The 18,840-nt window shown below is 44.5% G+C and overlaps 2 protein-coding genes across 9 annotated transcripts in view; both read right to left on the bottom strand.

Annotated features, from left to right (window-relative positions):
- LOC139550082 (serine protease FAM111A-like) overlaps window positions 1-1,923 on the bottom strand; it is a 37,599-nt gene extending 35,676 nt beyond the window's left edge. Inside the window, exons 1-2 of one of the 2 annotated variants that reach the window (XM_071360703.1) lie at window positions 1,685-1,923; window positions 1,351-1,416 (exon numbers count right to left, since the gene is read on the bottom strand). The gene's annotated coding sequence lies outside the window, so the exon portion shown is untranslated. The remainder of the gene's footprint in view (window positions 1-1,350; window positions 1,417-1,684) is intronic. The other variant, XM_071360704.1, reaches the window with a different exon arrangement.
- Window positions 1,924-6,002: 4,079 nt separating this feature from the next.
- Window positions 6,003-18,840, bottom strand: part of LOC139550080 (zinc finger FYVE domain-containing protein 9-like) — a 60,198-nt gene continuing 47,360 nt past the window's right edge. For all 7 annotated transcript variants that reach the window (XM_071360695.1, XM_071360693.1, XM_071360692.1 and 4 more), the window contains exons 14-19: window positions 15,296-15,446; window positions 15,067-15,141; window positions 12,782-12,943; window positions 10,030-10,136; window positions 9,653-9,835; window positions 6,003-8,841 (exon numbers count right to left, since the gene is read on the bottom strand). In XM_071360695.1, coding sequence (XP_071216796.1) covers window positions 8,680-8,841; window positions 9,653-9,835; window positions 10,030-10,136; window positions 12,782-12,943; window positions 15,067-15,141; window positions 15,296-15,446 — 840 coding nt within the window. In that variant the 3' untranslated portion in view covers window positions 6,003-8,679. The remainder of the gene's footprint in view (window positions 8,842-9,652; window positions 9,836-10,029; window positions 10,137-12,781; window positions 12,944-15,066; window positions 15,142-15,295; window positions 15,447-18,840) is intronic.

Raw genomic sequence — 18,840 nt, 5'->3', positions numbered from 1 at the left:
TCAAGTGTCAACCCTCCCCTAGTCAAATATCACCCCTCCCCTAGTCAAGTATCACCACTCCTCCTAAACCCTCCCCGTCAGTTATGGAATGAGTTCCTAATATGTATTCCGTACCTTGCTGATCCCAGAGGTCACGTGACTATGGCTGAGAAAAATATCCTGCTGTAGCCTCCTCCCTCCAAAATGTTTGACTTTATTCTCTAAATATTATTTCTACTTTATTCTCAATTTGATAAAAAATGTATTCTGAAAATATTTGTACTTTATTCTCGAATTATTGCGACTTTAACTCAATTGTATTTTTTCTCCAATTAATTGTGATTTATTCTCAAGTATTTCGAGTTTTTGATAGCACCCTCTATGCAATGTATTTTTCCCCCATCTTTACTGGCCCTATTTCAGGCTGTATCACATCCGGCCGTGATTTGGAGTCCATTAGGGCGGCGCACAATTGGCCCAGCGTCGTCCGGGTTTGACCGGTGTAGGCCGTCATTGTAAATAAGAATTTGTTCTTAACTGACTTGCCTAGTTAGATACATGTTAAATAAATAAATGGATTATTCATCTAAGTGCTTTCCTTCTTGACTCTTAGTGGGCGTTCATTCTGTTAGTAAAACGTTTATTGGAGACAGGAGATCAAGTGGAGACATAGGACGAGGTGGATACTTTTATAATAAGGCCGTTTAATCAAGTGTAAAGATATCAGGCAAAAACGTGCACGGCCCCTTTCTGTCAGATTCTTATGAAATCGTCGGAGAAGAGAGCGCTAAACATATTGGACAGCTTATATATGCATTGAATGAAGTAGGTTGATCTGGTGTTCTGGCCTTCTGGTTGGTCGATCTGGGTCGTGGGTATTCCTGCTCGGACCCGGTGTCGACGTTCCATTGGTTCTTCCCACAGTCCTTTGTCTTGTGCTCCAACCTTGAGTTGTGTGTGTCTATAATTGCCATGGGGGAGGGGAGTTGTGTGTGTCGGTGGTTGTCGTCTAATGAGATCAGCATATGTCCAAGAGAAAGAGGGGTTGTGTGCATATTGTGTCAACTATAGCTAATGTTGAGAAGTTGTTAAAACAAGTTACCAATATCTAATACAATTTCTTACAATTCCAAATTGGTTTGGTGCAGTTTTCTGAACTCTGGTGCGTTTACCCCCTTAGTTCGGACTGTTCGGTTCATTTGGTGTGCACACTATAATGTAACAAAGAGTCGAACTCTGATTCGAACTATAGTTAAAAAATATTTGCGAAAACCCACTTTAAAAAAAAAAGTAGGCTTCAGCCCGGAACATGTTTCTTGAACATTCGATTAAACTATGGTTTACATTAATCAACATTAATACATGTCTTACCTGATTCAAAATCGTATCATATGTTTTAGGATACCAGAAGCTACATTTCCATGAAGTACTCTGTCACTGTGAGAAGAAAACAGGATATCAGCCATCTGATAGACCTACAAAATGGCGCGATAAGATTTGGAACAGAGCAGCTGTGATGAAAGGTGCTCGATCAAGGACAGCCTTCTTTATACTAACACTGTGCATACTTGAACGATGTATTCATATATCAACATATAGCTTTCTTTATTGATAATTCATATTTCTGGATTGACGCATGTCATGACAGTCTTGACCAGAAAAACAAACCTGTTTCACTCAGAGATCATAACAGCGGGATACTTACGCGGATAGTTCTTCCAAAACGACAGGACAGTCCCCGCGAACTGTGAGCAGAATAAACTATTATCAAACGCTGTGTTGATGACCTGGGCAGAATAACATTAAATGAAACCAGCAGACCCTCAGCGAACACGTCAGAAAGATGATCATGAATTTTATTTTTCGCGGGCAGTGGTTTAAATAGTCCCGCAATAGGGGAAGTATCGGTAACCGACCACAACCGACCACGATTGGTTGATCAAATCGCCCTGTTCAAGACTCACCACTGAGCGACTTTTACAATCTTCCGCAGACCAAAAAAGGCAATGATGTGTATCAAATATTGTTTAGATATATATTTTTTAATCACAAAATCTTCAACTCTCTTTTTTGGTGTTCCTTGAGCTCGAATTAAATGATGTAGGTTATATCTGCTGGAACGCAGCCAGGCTGAACACCGGTAACATTGCTCACTAGACCTGCACCTGACTAGCAACCAACTCACCAGTAGCCTACTGCCTGCTAGCTAATGTCCTTCATCCTCAGGCTTTTCCCCAGATCTCTTGCTGGGTTGGTTTGTAATTACTCCGGTTAGGGCTGTTTAAAGTGGAACTGGCTGCATTTTAGCAACATGAAATCTTATTAAAATCTGCTAATAAACGCCCCCAGGAAAAATCTGACAAGCGAGCACTTAAATGTGGTAATTTTCACATTTTGATAAATTCTTACAATGTTTGGGAATTACATATAGTAAGGCAATTGTGAAAATTCTATACCAATTTAGTGGCCCCTTGGTGGATCTAGCGCGAGGTGGAGCGGCCCCTTGGAGGACCGGGGACGAGCCCTGCAAGGGTCCGGCAGCTCCTCCTCTGGCCCTCCAAGTGGCCGCTTTGGCCCTTCGAAAGGTACCGCCCCAGCTCTCCAAGGGTCCTCCTCGGCCCTCCAAGTAGCCCCTCCGGTTCCAGTCCAAGTGGCCCCTCCGGTTCCAGTCCAAGGGGCCCCTCCGGTTCCAGTCCAAGGGGCCGCTCCGGTTCCAGTCCAGTCTCAACTACCTGGATGCCAAGTTTGACTTCCCCCTACCCCAGTACGGTGAGTTAGTGAGCTACAGCACTGTTTCCCAACCACCCTAACCCATAAGTTTAAGCCGGTTGGGGAGGTTCTACTAAGCTTTATGGAATTGTTTTAAGAAGGTCATACCAAGGATCATTTTGCAATTTGATTTTGAATTTTAAGACCGCTTGAAGTATCAAGAAAATACATTAAAAAGAAGTTTGTTCTGAAGTCTACTGTATTTGTGAGAGATGAGAAAGATCAGGAAACATTTTACATGTCTTTAACGCTGTATTTTTGGCACTAGACAGTCTCCATTTATTTTATTTTTGAGATTCTTCAAAGTAGCCACCCTTTGCCTTGACAGCTTTGCACCCTCTTGGCATTCTCTCAACCAGCTTCATGAGGTAGTCACCTGGAATGCATTTCAATTAACAGGTATGCCTTGTTAAAAGTTAATGTGGAATTTCTTTCCTTCTTAATGCTTTTTAGCCAATCAGTTGTGTTGTGACAAGGTAGGGGTGGTATACAGAAGATGGTATTTTACCAAATAGGGCTAAGTCCATATTATGGACAGAACAGCTCAAATAAGCAAACGGCAGTCCCTCATCAATATGGAACATTTCAAGATTCTTCAAGTGCAGTCGCAAAAACCATCAAGTGATATGATGAAACTGTCTCTCATGAGGACCATCACAGGAAAGGAAGACCTGCTGCAGAGGATAAGTTCATTAGAGTTACCAGCCCAAATAAATGCTTCAGAGTTCAACAGACACATCGCAACATCAACTGTTCAGAGGAGACGGTCGAATTGCTGCAAAGAAACCACTTCTGAAGGACACCAATAAGAAAAAGGAACTTGCCTGGGCCAAGAAACACAAGCAATGGACGTTAGACCGGTGGAAATCTGTCTTTTGGTGAGATTTTCTTGTTGGTTCAAACCGGTGTCTTTGTGAGACGCAGAGTAGGTGAACGGATGATCTCTGCATGTGTGGTTCCCACCATGAAGCATGGAGGAGGAGGTGTGATGGTTCTTTGCTGGTGACACTGTCAGTGATTTATTTAGAATTCAAGGCATACTTAACCAGCATGGCTACCACAGCATTCTGCAGCGATATGCCATCCCATCTGGTTTGCACTTAGTGGGACTATCATTTGTTTTTCCACAGGACAATGACCCAAAACACACCTCCAGGCTATGTAAGGGCTATTTGACCAAGAAGGAGAGTGATGGAGCGCTGCATCAGATGACCTGGCCTCCACAATCAAAAAGCATTCCTGATGAAGCTGGTTGAGAGAATTCCAAGAGTGTGCAACGCTGTCATCAAGGCAAAGGGTGACTAAATATAAAATATATTTGTTTAACACTTTTTTGGTTACTACATGATTACATATGTGTTATTTCATAGTTTCGATGTCTTCACTATTATTCCACAATGTAGAAAATAGTACAAATAAAGAAAAACCCTTGAATGAGGTTTGTCCAAACTTTTGACTGGTACTGTATACTTTCATATAAACTCAGCAAAAAAAGAAGTGCCCCTTTTTCAGGACCCTGTCTTTCAAAGATAATTCGTAAAAATCCAAATAACTTCACAGATCTTCATTGTAAAGGGTTTAAACACTTCCCATGCTTGTTCAATGAACCATAAACAATTAATGAACATGCACCTGTGGAACGTTCGTTAAGACACTAACAGCTTACAGACGGTAGGCAATTAAGGTCACAGTTATAAAAACTTAGGACACTAAGAGGCCTTTCTACTGACTCTGAAAAACACCAAAAACGATGCCCAGGGTCTCTGCTCATCTGCGTGAACGTGCCTTAGGCATGCTGCAAGGAGGCATGAGGACTGCAGATGTGGCCAGGGCAATAAATTGCAATGTCTGTACTGTGAGACGCCTAAGACAGCGCTACAGGGAGACAGGACGGACAGCTGATCGTCCTCGCAGTGGCAGACAACGTGTAACACCTGCACAGGATCGGTACATCCGAACATCACACCTGCGGGACAGGTACAGGATGGCAACAACTGCCCGAGTTACACCAGGAACGCACAATCCCTCCATCAGTGCTCAGACTGTCCGCAATAGGCTGAGAGAGGCTGGACTGATGGCATGTAGGCCTGTTGTAAGGCAGGTCCTCACCGGCAACAACGTCGCCTATGGGCACAAACCCACCGTCGCTGGACCAGACAGGACTGGCAAAAAGTGCTCTTCAGGTCGGATTTGCGTTTATCGTCGAAGGAATGAGCGTTACAGCGAGGCCTGTACTCTGGAGCGAGATCGATTTGGAGGTGGAGGGTCCATCATGGTCTGTGGCGGTGTGTCACAGCATCATCCGACTGAGCTTGTTGTCATTGCAGGCAATCTCAACGCTGTGCGTTACAGGGAAGACGTCCTCCTCCCTCATGTGGTACCCTTCCTGCATCATCCTGATGTAGGCCACTGTGTTCTTGGGGACCTTCAATGCTGCAGACATTTGTTGGTACCCTTCCCCAGATCTGTACCTCGTCACAATCCAATATCCCAGAGCTCTACAGACAATTCCTTCAACCTCATGGCTTGTTTTTTTTTGTCAGAAATGCACTGTTAACTGTGGAACCTTATATAGACAGGTGTGTGCCTTTCCAAATCATGTCCAATCAATTGAATTTACCACAGGTGGACTTCAATCAAGTTGTAGAAAAAGCTACATTTAAAAGTCTCATAGCAAAGGGTCTGAATACTTGTGTAAAGAAGGTGTCCGTTTAAAAAAAATAATGACATTTGCAAAAAAATTCTAAAGACCTGTTTTCACTTTGTCCTTATGGGGTATTGTGATGTCATCATGGGGGTATTGTGATGTCATCATGGGGGTATTGTGATGTCATCATGGGGTATTGTGTGTAGATGGATGAGGGAAATGTTTTATTTAATCCATTCTAGAAAAAGGCTGTAACATAAAACAGAATGTGGAAAAAGTCAAGGGGTCTGAATACTTTCCAAATGCACTGTACCTCGATATTATATACAGAGTACATCTTGGACATTGAGTATGTCGCTACTATCAGAATATAGTCAACTGTTTACTTATAAATCAATGCAGTCATATTTCCGCCAAATTCTCCTTTTTAATTTAAATGTTTCTCATCAAAATGCAAACTTTCGCTCCACCCCTCCAATATGTTCCCCCCCTCCAATATGTATCTTTTGGTATACTGGCCCATTTATCCTAAAGAGACTGCAGTGTAGAGCTTATAGGTTCCAGTGTGTCATCCTGAATGTGTATCTGGGGGAAAAAGTAAGGATGCTTTTAACTTTTCTATACATGTTTATTATACTACAGTTTTTGATAGACTGGTTTAGACATTTGTAAATGTACAGTAAAGAAAAATCAGATGTACAGGGTTTTTGGCTTTTCATACAGATACATTTTTTTTTAATAATTGATGTCCAAATGTTGAAATGAAAAAGAAACATGATTTTTCTGAAAATCCAGCCACGTTCAGGACTGATTTAAATGGATGTTTGTGTTGACTCAATCCACACGACGGCAGAATATTGTCTGCAGAGTAGTTGGTTTCCTTTCGTCACCATTGGCGAGCTCGTTTAGTTTTGTTTCTGTATACATGCAGTACGAGTTCTGGTAGAAGTATGTTTCATTGAAAAACAAAATGCTACCGTCAAGTCTAAACCTTTGGGTATTCGCACACCTGAAGTAATGCCAAGGGGGGAAAAAGTCAAAGGGTGTATTCACTAGTGCACACCGTAAGCAAACGGAAGAAACGTTTTGCAACAACAAGAGTTTCTATTGGACCATTTTTAGGTAGGTCCCGCCCCGTTTCGTTTGGTTCCAATACATCCATGGAAAATCAAGGGACCGAAATAATCTTTAAAATGTTGCCTATTGAAGTTGCACACTGCAGTGTGAGGATAAGGAAGTCACTGACACACCCATGTCGATGATCATCTCTCCAGAAAACTGGGTGCTGTTCATTAGGGCACGTTACAGAAAATATTTTGCAAAAGAGACCAAAAGAGTGTTTCTATTGGACAACTCCAACTCAGGCTGACACAACGTATTAATTACCTGCAAAACGTTTTGTAGTGGAAAATGAAAACAAGTGTTCCTTATTGGACAGGTAGTTCAGTTAGTCCCTTCCTGTTCTTCCGTTTGGTGCCTAATGAACACGACCCAGGAGGAATGAAAACCTCCAACAATAACCATTTTAATGTCATTTGTCCATAGCAGTTTATTTATTCATTGTCCTCGTAATACTACGTCCTCAATACTGTCTGCCAACCACATTTATTTTATCTTTACAATAAAATTACTATTCTTTAATACATATAGTATACAAACGTATACCTTAATGATGTTTGTCAATACATCTCCTGCAGATATTCATGCGTGATTGTCTGAGTTTACAGATGAGACTGTCTATCTATCGTAGCACTGGTCGATCATATCGTAGGCATTTTGTTTTATACCAACAAAACCACAATGGTCATGTCTCAAGTACTTAATAATATATTGTATTGATCTTTGTTTACACACAACGTCAGATTTACCGTCATTATTTTTACGAAATGTCAGCATGTCTATGGGGGGGGGGGTTTGTTCTGCCAAATTTATCGACAAAAATAATATTGACAGATCAAAAATAAGACCTTACAGTTTCTCATCCTCAAGAACAGAACTACATAATTCTTACAAATCTGTTTAGGTCCTTATTCACACAGCAGGGGGCAGTCCTGGGCTGGACCCCAGATCTGTTTAGGTCCTTATTCACACAGCAGAGGGCTTGGTTTGCATCCCAAATCTATGGACCCCTATCCCCTATATAGCTCACTACTTTTCACCAAAGGCCTATGGGGTCAAGTCGTGCCCTAAATAGGGAATAAGATGCTGTGCTGTATCTCTGCTACAGGAGGATCTAGTGAGACAACTACAATTGTGCTGCCTAGAAAACATTCCAACAACAACAACTAGAGCAAACAAACTGTAGTCCGTCCATGTCAGGAAATAAAGAATCTGGTCATCATTGGATAAAGCTAAAGAGGCCAGACTGAAGACCCGAGGAGAGTCCTTCCTTCTCTTGCATCCTTCCTTCAATCATTCCTTAAACACTTCCTTCCTCTGAAGAGTGGTGCAAATGAAACCGCATCAACAGGAGGATGCTTCCTCTCTCTCTCCTTATCTGAGTTTTTTAAATCTTCCTAGCTCACCGGACCGTGTGAAGTCCCTCTCAGCGGAGATAGAAGCGTTGTTTCACCAGGCAGAGCTCTGGACACCTCTCCGTCAGGTCCTCAGAGCACCCTATGCTACAACAAGGCCTTCAGAGAATACATTTCCCAGAGTGCAGTGCTTCTGCTTTGTCCTCTAGCTACCACAGTGGAACTGGAATGCTACTCAGACTTCCTGGATCATGTGATCTGGTCCAAGGACAGAGAAGAGATGGTGCATAGGTGGAGTGGAGGGACGCTAGCTAGCTGGTAGCTAATCTGCAGAGCTAACTGTCCGTCTGGTGAAGGGATAGCAACATTAGCTAGCTGGTAGCTAACCAGCAGAGCTAGCTGTCCGTCTGGTGAAGGGATAGCAACATTAGCTAGCTGGTAGCTAACCAGCAGAGCTAGCTGTCCGTCTGGTGAAGGGATAGCAACATTAGCTAGCTGGTAGCTAACCAGCAGAGCTAGCTGTCCGTCTGGTGAAGGGATAGCAACATTAGCTAGCTGGTAGCTAACCAGCAGAGCTAGCTGTCCGTCTGGTGAAGGGATAGCAACATGAGCTAGCTGGTAGCTAACCAGCAGAGCTAGCTGTCCGTCTGGTGAAGGCATAGTAACATTAGCTAGCTGCCCTGCTCAGTTTTCAGCCCCTCTCTGAAGGGATGGGAGGCGAGGCAGAATGGGAGGGGGGGGAAAAGAGGTGGTGGCGGAGAGAAAGGGAGAACCAGGAGACGGGACGGGGGGGTCCGTTGCATCCGTCTCCTAGGAGATAATCTCCAGGATGTAGAAAACCAGCTCCATGATGACAGGGCCCTCACTGAGTTGACACGCCCCGCTGTGGATGACAGGGATCAGGGTACTGTCCAGGTCGCTCAAGTAATGGGGGAGGAGAGGCTGGCCGTTACTGCCCGCCAGGTAACCCACCTAGGAACAGGACAGAGACAGGTAGTTATTATTGATCGATCTATTGATTTATTGTCATGGAAATTCAACACAATGTCGTGGAAATTACCACTAGGGACACTTGAAGTCAATCTTAAATGAATCATTTTTTAAACTGTCAGCGCGCTGGAGAGGTTCCAACCAACTCAATGAACCATAGTGAACGTCTGTCAGAAGCTCTACCGGGACAGTCCCGTTAGTTCCCTTATATACTGACAAGTCATATTTGCATGATTTAGCTTATTCATCTATTCATAATTAATTAACGTTTGTTTCATTCATGTGACCGACCAATGCCACACGAGGCTTATTCTCTCCCAAGCTGAGACCTTGAAACTGAGATATCTTTCGTTCTCAAAACAAGGTCTGGTCGTACTGCCAAATTGCAGATACTGATAAGTGAGGATTCGTTCGTTCAGTCACTTGCATGAACACAGACATTGGTTACTAGAACAGCACATGATTAGAAGAAAGAAATGTGTTATTAAAAAAGCACAAGTTTAAAATGTCCATCACACTATCCTGGACGTGCACACACACACACAGGTTAGTGTAGAACACAGCTACATTACTCTGTCACCTAGTCCGGAACCAAGTCATCACAAACAGCTTGTTGCTTCACAGGTTGTTGTTTCTTACCCTGGTTTAGAAGATAATTAACGGATGCTCTGGCTGCCCTGATTGGCAGAAATCAATTCAATTGCATTTAACCCTTGCTCTGCTGTCACAAGGGACTCTGGATTGTACCTTTGATGAGAATATATTAAACTCCCCCCCCCCCTCCCCTATGTACCTGCTCTGAGTCGAGGGTGACCCGTAGGCTCAGCTTGGCCATGCCATCCTCCTTCAACAGTTTCAGGTGCGGGCACAGCGCCACACAGAACGCCCTCGCCACGTTCTCCGTCAAGCGGCTGTGATCAGCAGGGTCACTCAGACCGTTGGGCTGAGCCTGGTCATCACTCTGGAGGTAGAACACCTGGAGAGAGAGAGAGAGAGAGAGAGAGAGAGAGAGAGAGAGAGAGAGAGAGAGAGAGAGAGAGAGAGAGAGAGAGAGAGAGAGAAATTCGACATCAATATTTCTTACACCAATCCATTCCTTTTAAATCCATGAAGGGGAATGAACGAGTGCACACCTCTGGGGAGAAGGGAGGATGACAACACGTCACATACCTCTGTCCAGCGGATGACCTTCCCGTTGGCCTTGAACTCTGACCCTTGGAAGATCTTCACACTAGTGATGGACTCCATAGACTTCCCATCGATAGGACTGATCACTCTGTGGGTGGGGGGGGTTTAGTTAAAACATTTACTGTCAGTCATAGAAAGACGCAAGAAAGGCAGAGAGTAGTTGATTTTATATTTTTTAAGGGACCAGATCGATGCCTAACCTCCAGCCACTCCTGTCGATTGAGACATGATTGGATCATTGGAAGAAATATGGCAACATTACCTTGTCATCCCCCCCAATCAGAAGGCACGATTAAGCTAAATGGCTTATATCCATCCAATCCCCTCAGATCTATAGGAGTGTAGGGACTAGGGGTTGATATCCATCCAATCCCCTCAGATCTATAGGAGTGTAGGGACTAGGGGTTGATATCCATCCAATCCCCTCAGATCTATAGGAGTGTAGGGACTAGGGGTTGATATCTATCTAATCCCCTCAGATCTATAGGAGTGTAGGGACTAGGGGTTGATATCTAATCCCCTCAGATCTATAGGAGTGTAGGGACTAGGGGTTGATATCTATCTAATCCCCTCAGATCTATAGGAGTGTAGGGACTAGGGGTTGATATCTATCTAATCCCCTCAGATCTATAGGAGTGTAGGGACTAGGGGTTGATATCTATCTAATCCCCTCAGATCTATAGGAGTGTAGGGACTAGGGGTTGATATCTATCTAATCCCCTCAGATCTATAGGAGTGTAGGGACTAGGGGTTGATATCTATCTAATCCCCTCAGATCTATAGGAGTGTAGGGACTAGGGGTTGATATCTATCTAATCCCCTCAGATCTATAGGAGTGTAGGGACTAGGGGATGATATCTATCTAATCCCCTCAGATCTATAGGAGTGTAGGGACTAGGGGTTGATATCTAATCCCCTCAGATCTATAGGAGTGGAGGGACTAGGGGTTGATATCTAATCCCCTCAGATCTATAGGAGTGTAGGGACTAGGGGTTGATATCTAATCCCCTCAGATCTATAGGAGTGTAGGGACTAGGGGTTGATATCTATCTAATCCCCTCAGATCTATAGGAGTGTATGGACTAGGGGTTGATATCTAATCCCCTCAGATCTATAGGAGTGTAGGGACTAGGGGTTGATATCTATCTAATCCCCTCAGATCTATAGGAGTGTTGGGACTAGGGGTTGATATCTAATCCCCTCAGATCTATAGGAGTGTAGGGACTAGGGGTTGATATCTATCTAATCCCCTCAGATCTATAGGAGTGTAGGGACTAGGGGTTGATATCTAATCCCCTCAGATCTATAGGAGTGTAGGGACTAGGGGTTGATATCTATCTAATCCCCTCAGATCTATAGGAGTGTAGGGACTAGGGGTTGATATCTATCTAATCCCCTCAGATCTATAGGAGTGTAGGGACTAGGGGTTGATATCCCCTCAGATCTATAGGAGTGTAGGGACTAGGGGTTGATATCCCCTCAGATCTATAGGAGTGTAGGGGCTAGGGGTTGATATCTATCTAATCCCCTCAGATCTATAGGAGTGTAGGGACTAGGGGTTGATATCCCCTCAGATCTATAGGAGTGTAGGGACTAGGGGTTGATATCCCCTCAGATCTATAGGAGTGTAGGGGCTAGGGGTTGATATCCCCTCAGATCTATAGGAGTGTAGGGGCTAGGGGTTGATATCCCCTCAGATCTATAGGAGTGTAGGGACTAGGGGTTGATATCCCCTCAGATCTATAGGAGTGTAGGGACTAGGGGTTGATATCCCCTCAGATCTATAGGAGTGTAGGGACTAGGGGTTGATATCCCCTCAGATCTATAGGAGTGTAGGGACTAGGGGTTGATATCCCCTCAGATCTATAGGAGTGTAGGGACTAGGGGTTGATATCCCCTCAGATCTATAGGAGTGTAGGGACTAGGGGTTGATATCCCCTCAGATCTATAGGAGTGTAGGGACTAGGGGTTGATATCCCCTCAGATCTATAGGAGTGTAGGGACTAGGGGTTGATATCCCCTCAGATCTATAGGAGTGTAGGGACTAGGGGTTGATATCCCCTCAGATCTATAGGAGTGTAGGGACTAGGGGTTGATATCCCCTCAGATCTATAGGAGTGTAGGGACTAGGGGTTGATATCCCCTCAGATCTATAGGAGTGTAGGGACTAGGGGTTGATATCCCCTCAGATCTATAGGAGTGTAGGGACTAGGGGTTGATATCCCCTCAGATCTATAGGAGTGTAGGGACTAGGGGTTGATATCCCCTCAGATCTATAGGAGTGTAGGGGTTGATCACCCCTTATTGAAGTTGAGGTCATCTATCCACTGTATGTGTACGTGTTCCTCCCTTCTCCCTGCCTCTCCCTCCACTTCCTCCCTCCCTCTCTCCCTGCCTCTCCCTCCACTTCCTCCCTTCCTCTCTCCCTGCCTCTCCCTCCACTTCCTCCCTTCCTCTCCCTGCACTCCATCCCTCTCTCCCTGCCACTCCCTCCATTCCTCTCTCCCTGCCACTCCCTCCCTCCCTCCCTCCCTGCCACTCCCTCCCTCCCTGCCACTCCCTCCCTCCCTGCCACTCCCTCCCTCCCTGCCACTCCCTCTACTTCCTCCCTCCCTCTCCCTCTACTTCCTCCCTCCCTCTCCCTCTACTTCCTCCCTCCCTCTCCCTCTCCTTCCTCCCTCCCTCTCCCTCTCCTCCCTCCCTCTCCCTCCCTGCCTCCCTCTCCCCTTCTCCCCCTTGTTGAAGTTGATGTCATCTTCTATCCACTGTATGTGAACATGCTCCTGGCCGTCCTCCTGGTCGACCAGGCCACAGGTGATACTGAAGTCCTTCATGTCCCTCAGGGCTTGCCGTAGAGCGTCCATAGTCTCTCCTGTGATCTGCACCATCACACCGTCTACAGGGGAACCACAGGTATATCACACCCCCCCCGTCTACAGGTACAGTGGGGACAACAAGTATTTGATAACCTGCAAAATCAGCAGTGTTTCCTACTTACAAAGCATGTAGAGGTCTGTAATTTGTATCATAGGTACACTTTGACTGTGAGAGTCGGAATCTAAAACAAACATTCAGAAAATCACATTGTATGATTTTTAAGTAATTAATTTGCATTTTATTGCATGACATAAGTATTTAATCACCTACCAACCAGTAAGAATTCCGGCTCTCACAGACCTGTTAGTTTTTCTTTAAGAAGCCCTCCTGTTCTCCACTCATTACCTGTATTAACTGCACCTGTTTGAACTAGTTACCTGTATAAAAGACACCTGTCCACACACTCAATCAAACAGACTCCAACCTCTCCACAATGGCCAAGACCAGAGAGCTGTGTAAGGACATCAGGGATAAAATTGTAGACCTGCACAAGGCTGGGATGGGCTACAGGACAATAGGCAAGCAGCTTGGTGAGAAGGCAACAACTGTTGGCGCAATTATTAGAAAATGGAAGAAGTTGAAGATGACGGTCAATCACCCTCGGTCTGGGGCTCCATGCAAGATCTCACCTCGTGGGGCATCAGTGATCATGAGGAAGGTGAGGGATCAGCCCAGAACTACACGGCAGGACCTGGTCAATGACCTGAAGAGAGCTGGGACCACAGTCTCAAAGAAAACCATTAGTAACACACCACGCCGTCATGGATTAAAATCCTGCAGCGCACGCAAGGTCCCCCTGCTCAAGCCAGCGCATGTCCAGGCCCGTCTGAAGTTTGCCAATGACCATCTGGATGATCCAGAGGAGGAATGGGAGAAGGTCATGTGGTCTGATGAGACAGAAATAGAACTTTTTGGTCTAAACTCCACTCGCCGTGTTTGGAGGAAGAAGAAGGATGAGTACAACCCCAAGAACACCATCCCAACCGTGAAGCATGGAGGTGGAAACATCATTCTTTGGGGATGCTTTTCTGCAAAGGGGACAGGACGACTGCACCGTATTGAGGGGAGGATGGATGGGGCCATGTATCGCAAGATCTTGGCCAACAACCTCCTTCCCTCAGTAAGAGCATTGAAGATAGGTCGTGGCTGGTTCTTCCAGCATGACAACGACCCGAAACACACAGCCAGGGCAACTAAGGAGTGGCTCCGTAAGAAGCATCTCAAGGTCCTGGAGTGGCCTAGCCAGTCTCCAGACCTGAACCCAAGAGAAAATCTTTGGAGGGAGCTGAAAGTCCGTATTGCCCAGCGACAGCCCCGAAACCTGAAGGATCTGGAGAAGGTCTGTATGGAGGAGTGGGCCAAAATCCCTGTTGCAGTGTGTGCAAACCTGGTCAAGAACTACAGGAAACGTATGATCTCTGTAATTGCAAACAAAGGTTTCTGTACCAAATATTAAGTTCTGCTTTTCTGATGTATCAAATACTTATGTCATGCAATAAAATGCAAATTAATTACTTAAAAATCATACAATGTGATTTTCTGGATTTTTGTTGTAGATTCCGTCTCTCACAGTTGAAGTGTACCTATGATAAAAATTACAGACCTCTACATGCTTTGTAAGTAGGAAAACCTGCAAAAATCGGCAGTGTATCAAATACTTGTTCTCCCCACTGTATATCTCCACACCCCCCTCCCCCATCTACAGGGGAACAACAGGTATATCACCCCCACATCTACAGGGGAACAGGTATATCACACCGTCTACATGGGAACAGGTACGCTCCATTAACACCAGGAATGATATGGTAAAAAATAGGTGGGTCATTTAAACCCTGAGGACAGTGGGTCATTTAAACCCTGAGTACAGTGGGTCATTTAAACCCTGAGGACAGTGGGTCATTTAAACCCTGAGGACAGTGGGTCATTTAAACCCTGAGGACAGTGGGTCATTTAAACCCTGAGGACAGTGGGTCATTTAAACCCTGAGGACAGTGGTTCATTTAAACCCTGAGGACAGTGGTTCATTTAAACCCTGAGGACAGTGGGTAAATAGGTGATACCTGTAAAACCAAAACCACTAATCTAGCGTAACAGGTGGGTACATCCGATTCACAAAATAACAAGGTGGGTAAGCTGGAGTACCTTCAACGATGCTGGTCTTGGCCAGGTGTCCTGCCTTCAGAGAACCACTGAACACAAAGAAGCAGGCTCCGGTCACTGGAGAAAAAACAACAAATACTGGTTTTAAATACGACATTTCCATTTAAATCGTAAGCCATCTGAAGGGGCGGGATTCAACACTAACGCCATCTATGGTTTGGTTAGTCCACTTCCCAGACTATGACTCCCCGTTGTTGTGTGTCTACCCTACCTTTGCGTGGTTGATGGTGAATGCTGATGGCCTGTGTCTGGTAGTTTCCGTCATCGTTCTGAACGCACACCAGGTGGGAGTCGGCCCGCTCGTTGAAACACGCCCCCATGGCCAAGACGTGCTCATTGGACTTGTTCATAGCCTTCATCAGCTGGAGGGGACATGGGACATGGGACATAAATACTTGTTCATAGCCTCCATTAGCTGGAGGGGACATGGGACATAAATACTTGTTCATAGCCTCCATTAGCTGAAGGGGACATGGGACATACATACTTGTTCATAGCCTCCATTAGCTGAAGGGGACAGAGAATATGGTTGTGTCATTAAAGGTCCAATCTGTAATGTCACCAGACTAACCCAGCCACTTTTTCATAGCAGGGGTAGAAATAAAATTTCATTAGTCTCTGTTGTAGCTGTGAGAAAAAAACGAATATTTCATTAAAACAATAGCATGCCAGTAGAGGAATGGGGTTGAGACAAAGACCCTCTGAACCAGATCAGTTCTGAACTGCCCGTTCAAACCTGGTTACAGTATGAACAGGTATCTAAACCAGTTCTGAACTGCCCGTTCAAACCTGGTTACAGTATGAACAGGTATCTAGATCAGATCTGAACTGCCCGTTCAAACCTGGTTACAGTATGAACAGGTATCTAGATCAGATCTGAACTGCCCGTTCAAACCTGGTTACAGTATGAACAGGTATCTAGACCAGATCTGAACTGCCCGTTCAAACCTGGTTACAGTATGAACAGGTATCTAGACCAGTTCTGAACTGCCCGTTCAAACCTGGTTACAGTATGAACAGGTATCTAGACCAGTTCTGAACTGCCCGTTCAAACCTGGTTACAGTATGAACAGGTATCTAGACCAGTTCTGAACTGCCCGTTCAAACCTGGTTACAGTATGAACAGGTATCTAAACCAGTTCTGAACTGCCCGTTCAAACCTGGTTACAGTATGAACAGGTATCTAAACCAGTTCTGAACTGCCCGTTCAAACCTGGTTACAGTATGAACAGGTATCTAAACCAGTTCTGAACTGCCCGTTCAAACCTGGTTACAGTATGAACAGGTATCTAAACCAGTTCTGAACTGCCCGTTCAAACCTGGTTACAGTATGAACAGGTATCTAAACCAGTTCTGAACTGCCCGTTCAAACCTGGTTACAGTATGAACAGGTATCTAAACCAGTTCTGAACTGCCCGTTCAAACCTGGTTACAGTATGAACAGGTATCTAAACCAGTTCTGAACTGCCCGTTCAAACCTGGTTACAGTATGAACAGGTATCTAGATCAGATCTGAACTGCCTGTTCAAACCTGGTTACAGTATGAACAGGTATCTAAATTAGATCAAATTTTTTTAGATTTTTTTCCTGAGGACTTGGCTGATTTCTTTTGATTTTCCCATGATGTCAAGCAAAGAGGCACTGAGTTTGAAGGTAGGCCTTGAAATACATCCACAGGTACACTTCCAGTTGACTCAAATTATGTCAATTAGCCTATCAGAAGCTTCGAAAGCCATGACATCATTTTCTGGAATTTTCTAAGCTGTTTAAAGGCACAGTCAACTTAGTGTATGTAAACTTCTGACCCACTGGAATTGTGATAAAGTGAATTATAAGTGAAATAATCTGTCTGTAAACAATTGTTGGAAAAATGACTTGTGTCATGCACAAAGTAGATGTCCTAACCGACTTGCCAAAACTATAGTTTGTTAACAAGAAATTTGTGGAGTGGTTGAAAAACGAGTTTTAATGACTCCAACCTAAGTGTATGTAAACTTCCGACTTCAGCTGTATCTGTGATTGACATTTCTAAACTGTAATTCACAAGGAAGAAAACAAGTGAGAATCTGGAGCGTTTTAGACTGACTGTGTTAAGAGCGTTCATACAAGCTGTTGTCAAAACAGGCCACGCTTCATATCCCAGGGTTCCTATATGTTAGAGTGGCAGTAGCCACGCACAAACGCTTCATATCCCAGGGTTCCTATATGTTAGAGGGGCAGTAGCCACGCTGAGAAACTATACATTTAGTAACACCGGCTTACAGGGAATAACGAAACCTTCTGTGCCAAATTGCAGACATCTTGGTTAGCCTGGAATCATGACAGCTAATGTCACATACATTGTATCAATGCAGGCAGGTCCAGACTGAATCAGTGAAGTTTAACCAGAATGATAATTCAGTGTGGATTTCAGGCTACATAATGTCTGTTAAGGTTCATATGAGAACGCTCATTAGATTTAGTCTAGTCTTAGTCATTCAGACTAAAATATCATTAAGTCATTTGAATAACAATTTAGTCTAGTTATTGTCAAAATTACATAAACAGCGGGCCATTTCAGTAAACTAAATTCCCTTTCATTTTAGTCACGTCACATTTATATTGTCTCATTAACCTATAGTAAACATACATCACTGACTACCTGGTCCCTACCAACAGAGCCTGGTCCCTACCAACAGAGCCTGGTCCAAACCAACAGAGCCTGGTCCAAACCAACAGAGCCTGGTCCAAACCAACAGAGCCTGGTCCAAACCAACAGAGCCTGGTCCAAACCAACAGAGCCTGGTCCAAACCAACAGAGCCTGGTCCAAACCAACAGAGCCTGGTCCTGATTAAACATCCTATTCTCTTCCCAACAGCAGAAATATGAATTCCTAAATTCAGCCTACAGAGATATTGAACATGACACTAAACAGACACATACAAGTGCAGACAGCGAGAAGCACATTGGTGCTACTAAGTAGTATGGGGTTGCACCTCAGTCGCGTCGTTTCCATTGTTATCAACATACTAGATGCTGCAGCATATTGAAGTCCAGAAGTAGTACAGGAGATAATGACTGTATCACCCAGTGATGTAGTGGAGTCACTAAACCTCCAGATAATGACTGTATCACCCAGTGATGTAGTGGAGTCACTAAACCTCCAGATAATGACTGTATCACCCAGTGATGTAGTGGAGTCACTAAACCTCCAGATAATGACTGTTTCACCCAGTGATGTAGTGGAGTCACTAAACCTCCAGATAATGACTGTATCACCCAGTGATGTAGTGGAGTCACTAAACCTCCAGATAATGACTGTATCACCCAGTGATGTAGTGGAGTCACTAAACCTCCAGATAATGACTGTATCACCCAGTGATGTAGTGGAGTCACTAAACCTCCAGATAATGACTGTATCACCCAGTGATGTAGTGGAGTCACTAAACCTCCAGATAATGACTGTATCACCCAGTGATGTAGTGGAGTCACTAAACCTCCCAGATAATGACTAACACCCAGTGATGTAGTGGAGTCACTAAACCTCCAGATAATGACTGTATCACCCAGTGATGTAGTGGAGTCACTAAACCTCCAGATAATGACTGTATCACCCAGTGATGTAGTGGAGTCACTAAACCTCCCAGATAATGACTAACACCCAGTGATGTAGTGGAGTCACTAAACCTCCAGATAATGACTGTTTCACCCAGTGATGTAGTGGAGTCACTAAACCTCCAGATAATGACTGTTTCACCCAGTGATGTAGTGGAGTC

This window comes from Salvelinus alpinus, chromosome 23, assembly GCF_045679555.1.
Source record: "Salvelinus alpinus chromosome 23, SLU_Salpinus.1, whole genome shotgun sequence".
NCBI lineage: Eukaryota > Metazoa > Chordata > Actinopteri > Salmoniformes > Salmonidae > Salvelinus > Salvelinus alpinus.
This window is presented reverse-complemented; position numbering and strand designations above follow the sequence as displayed.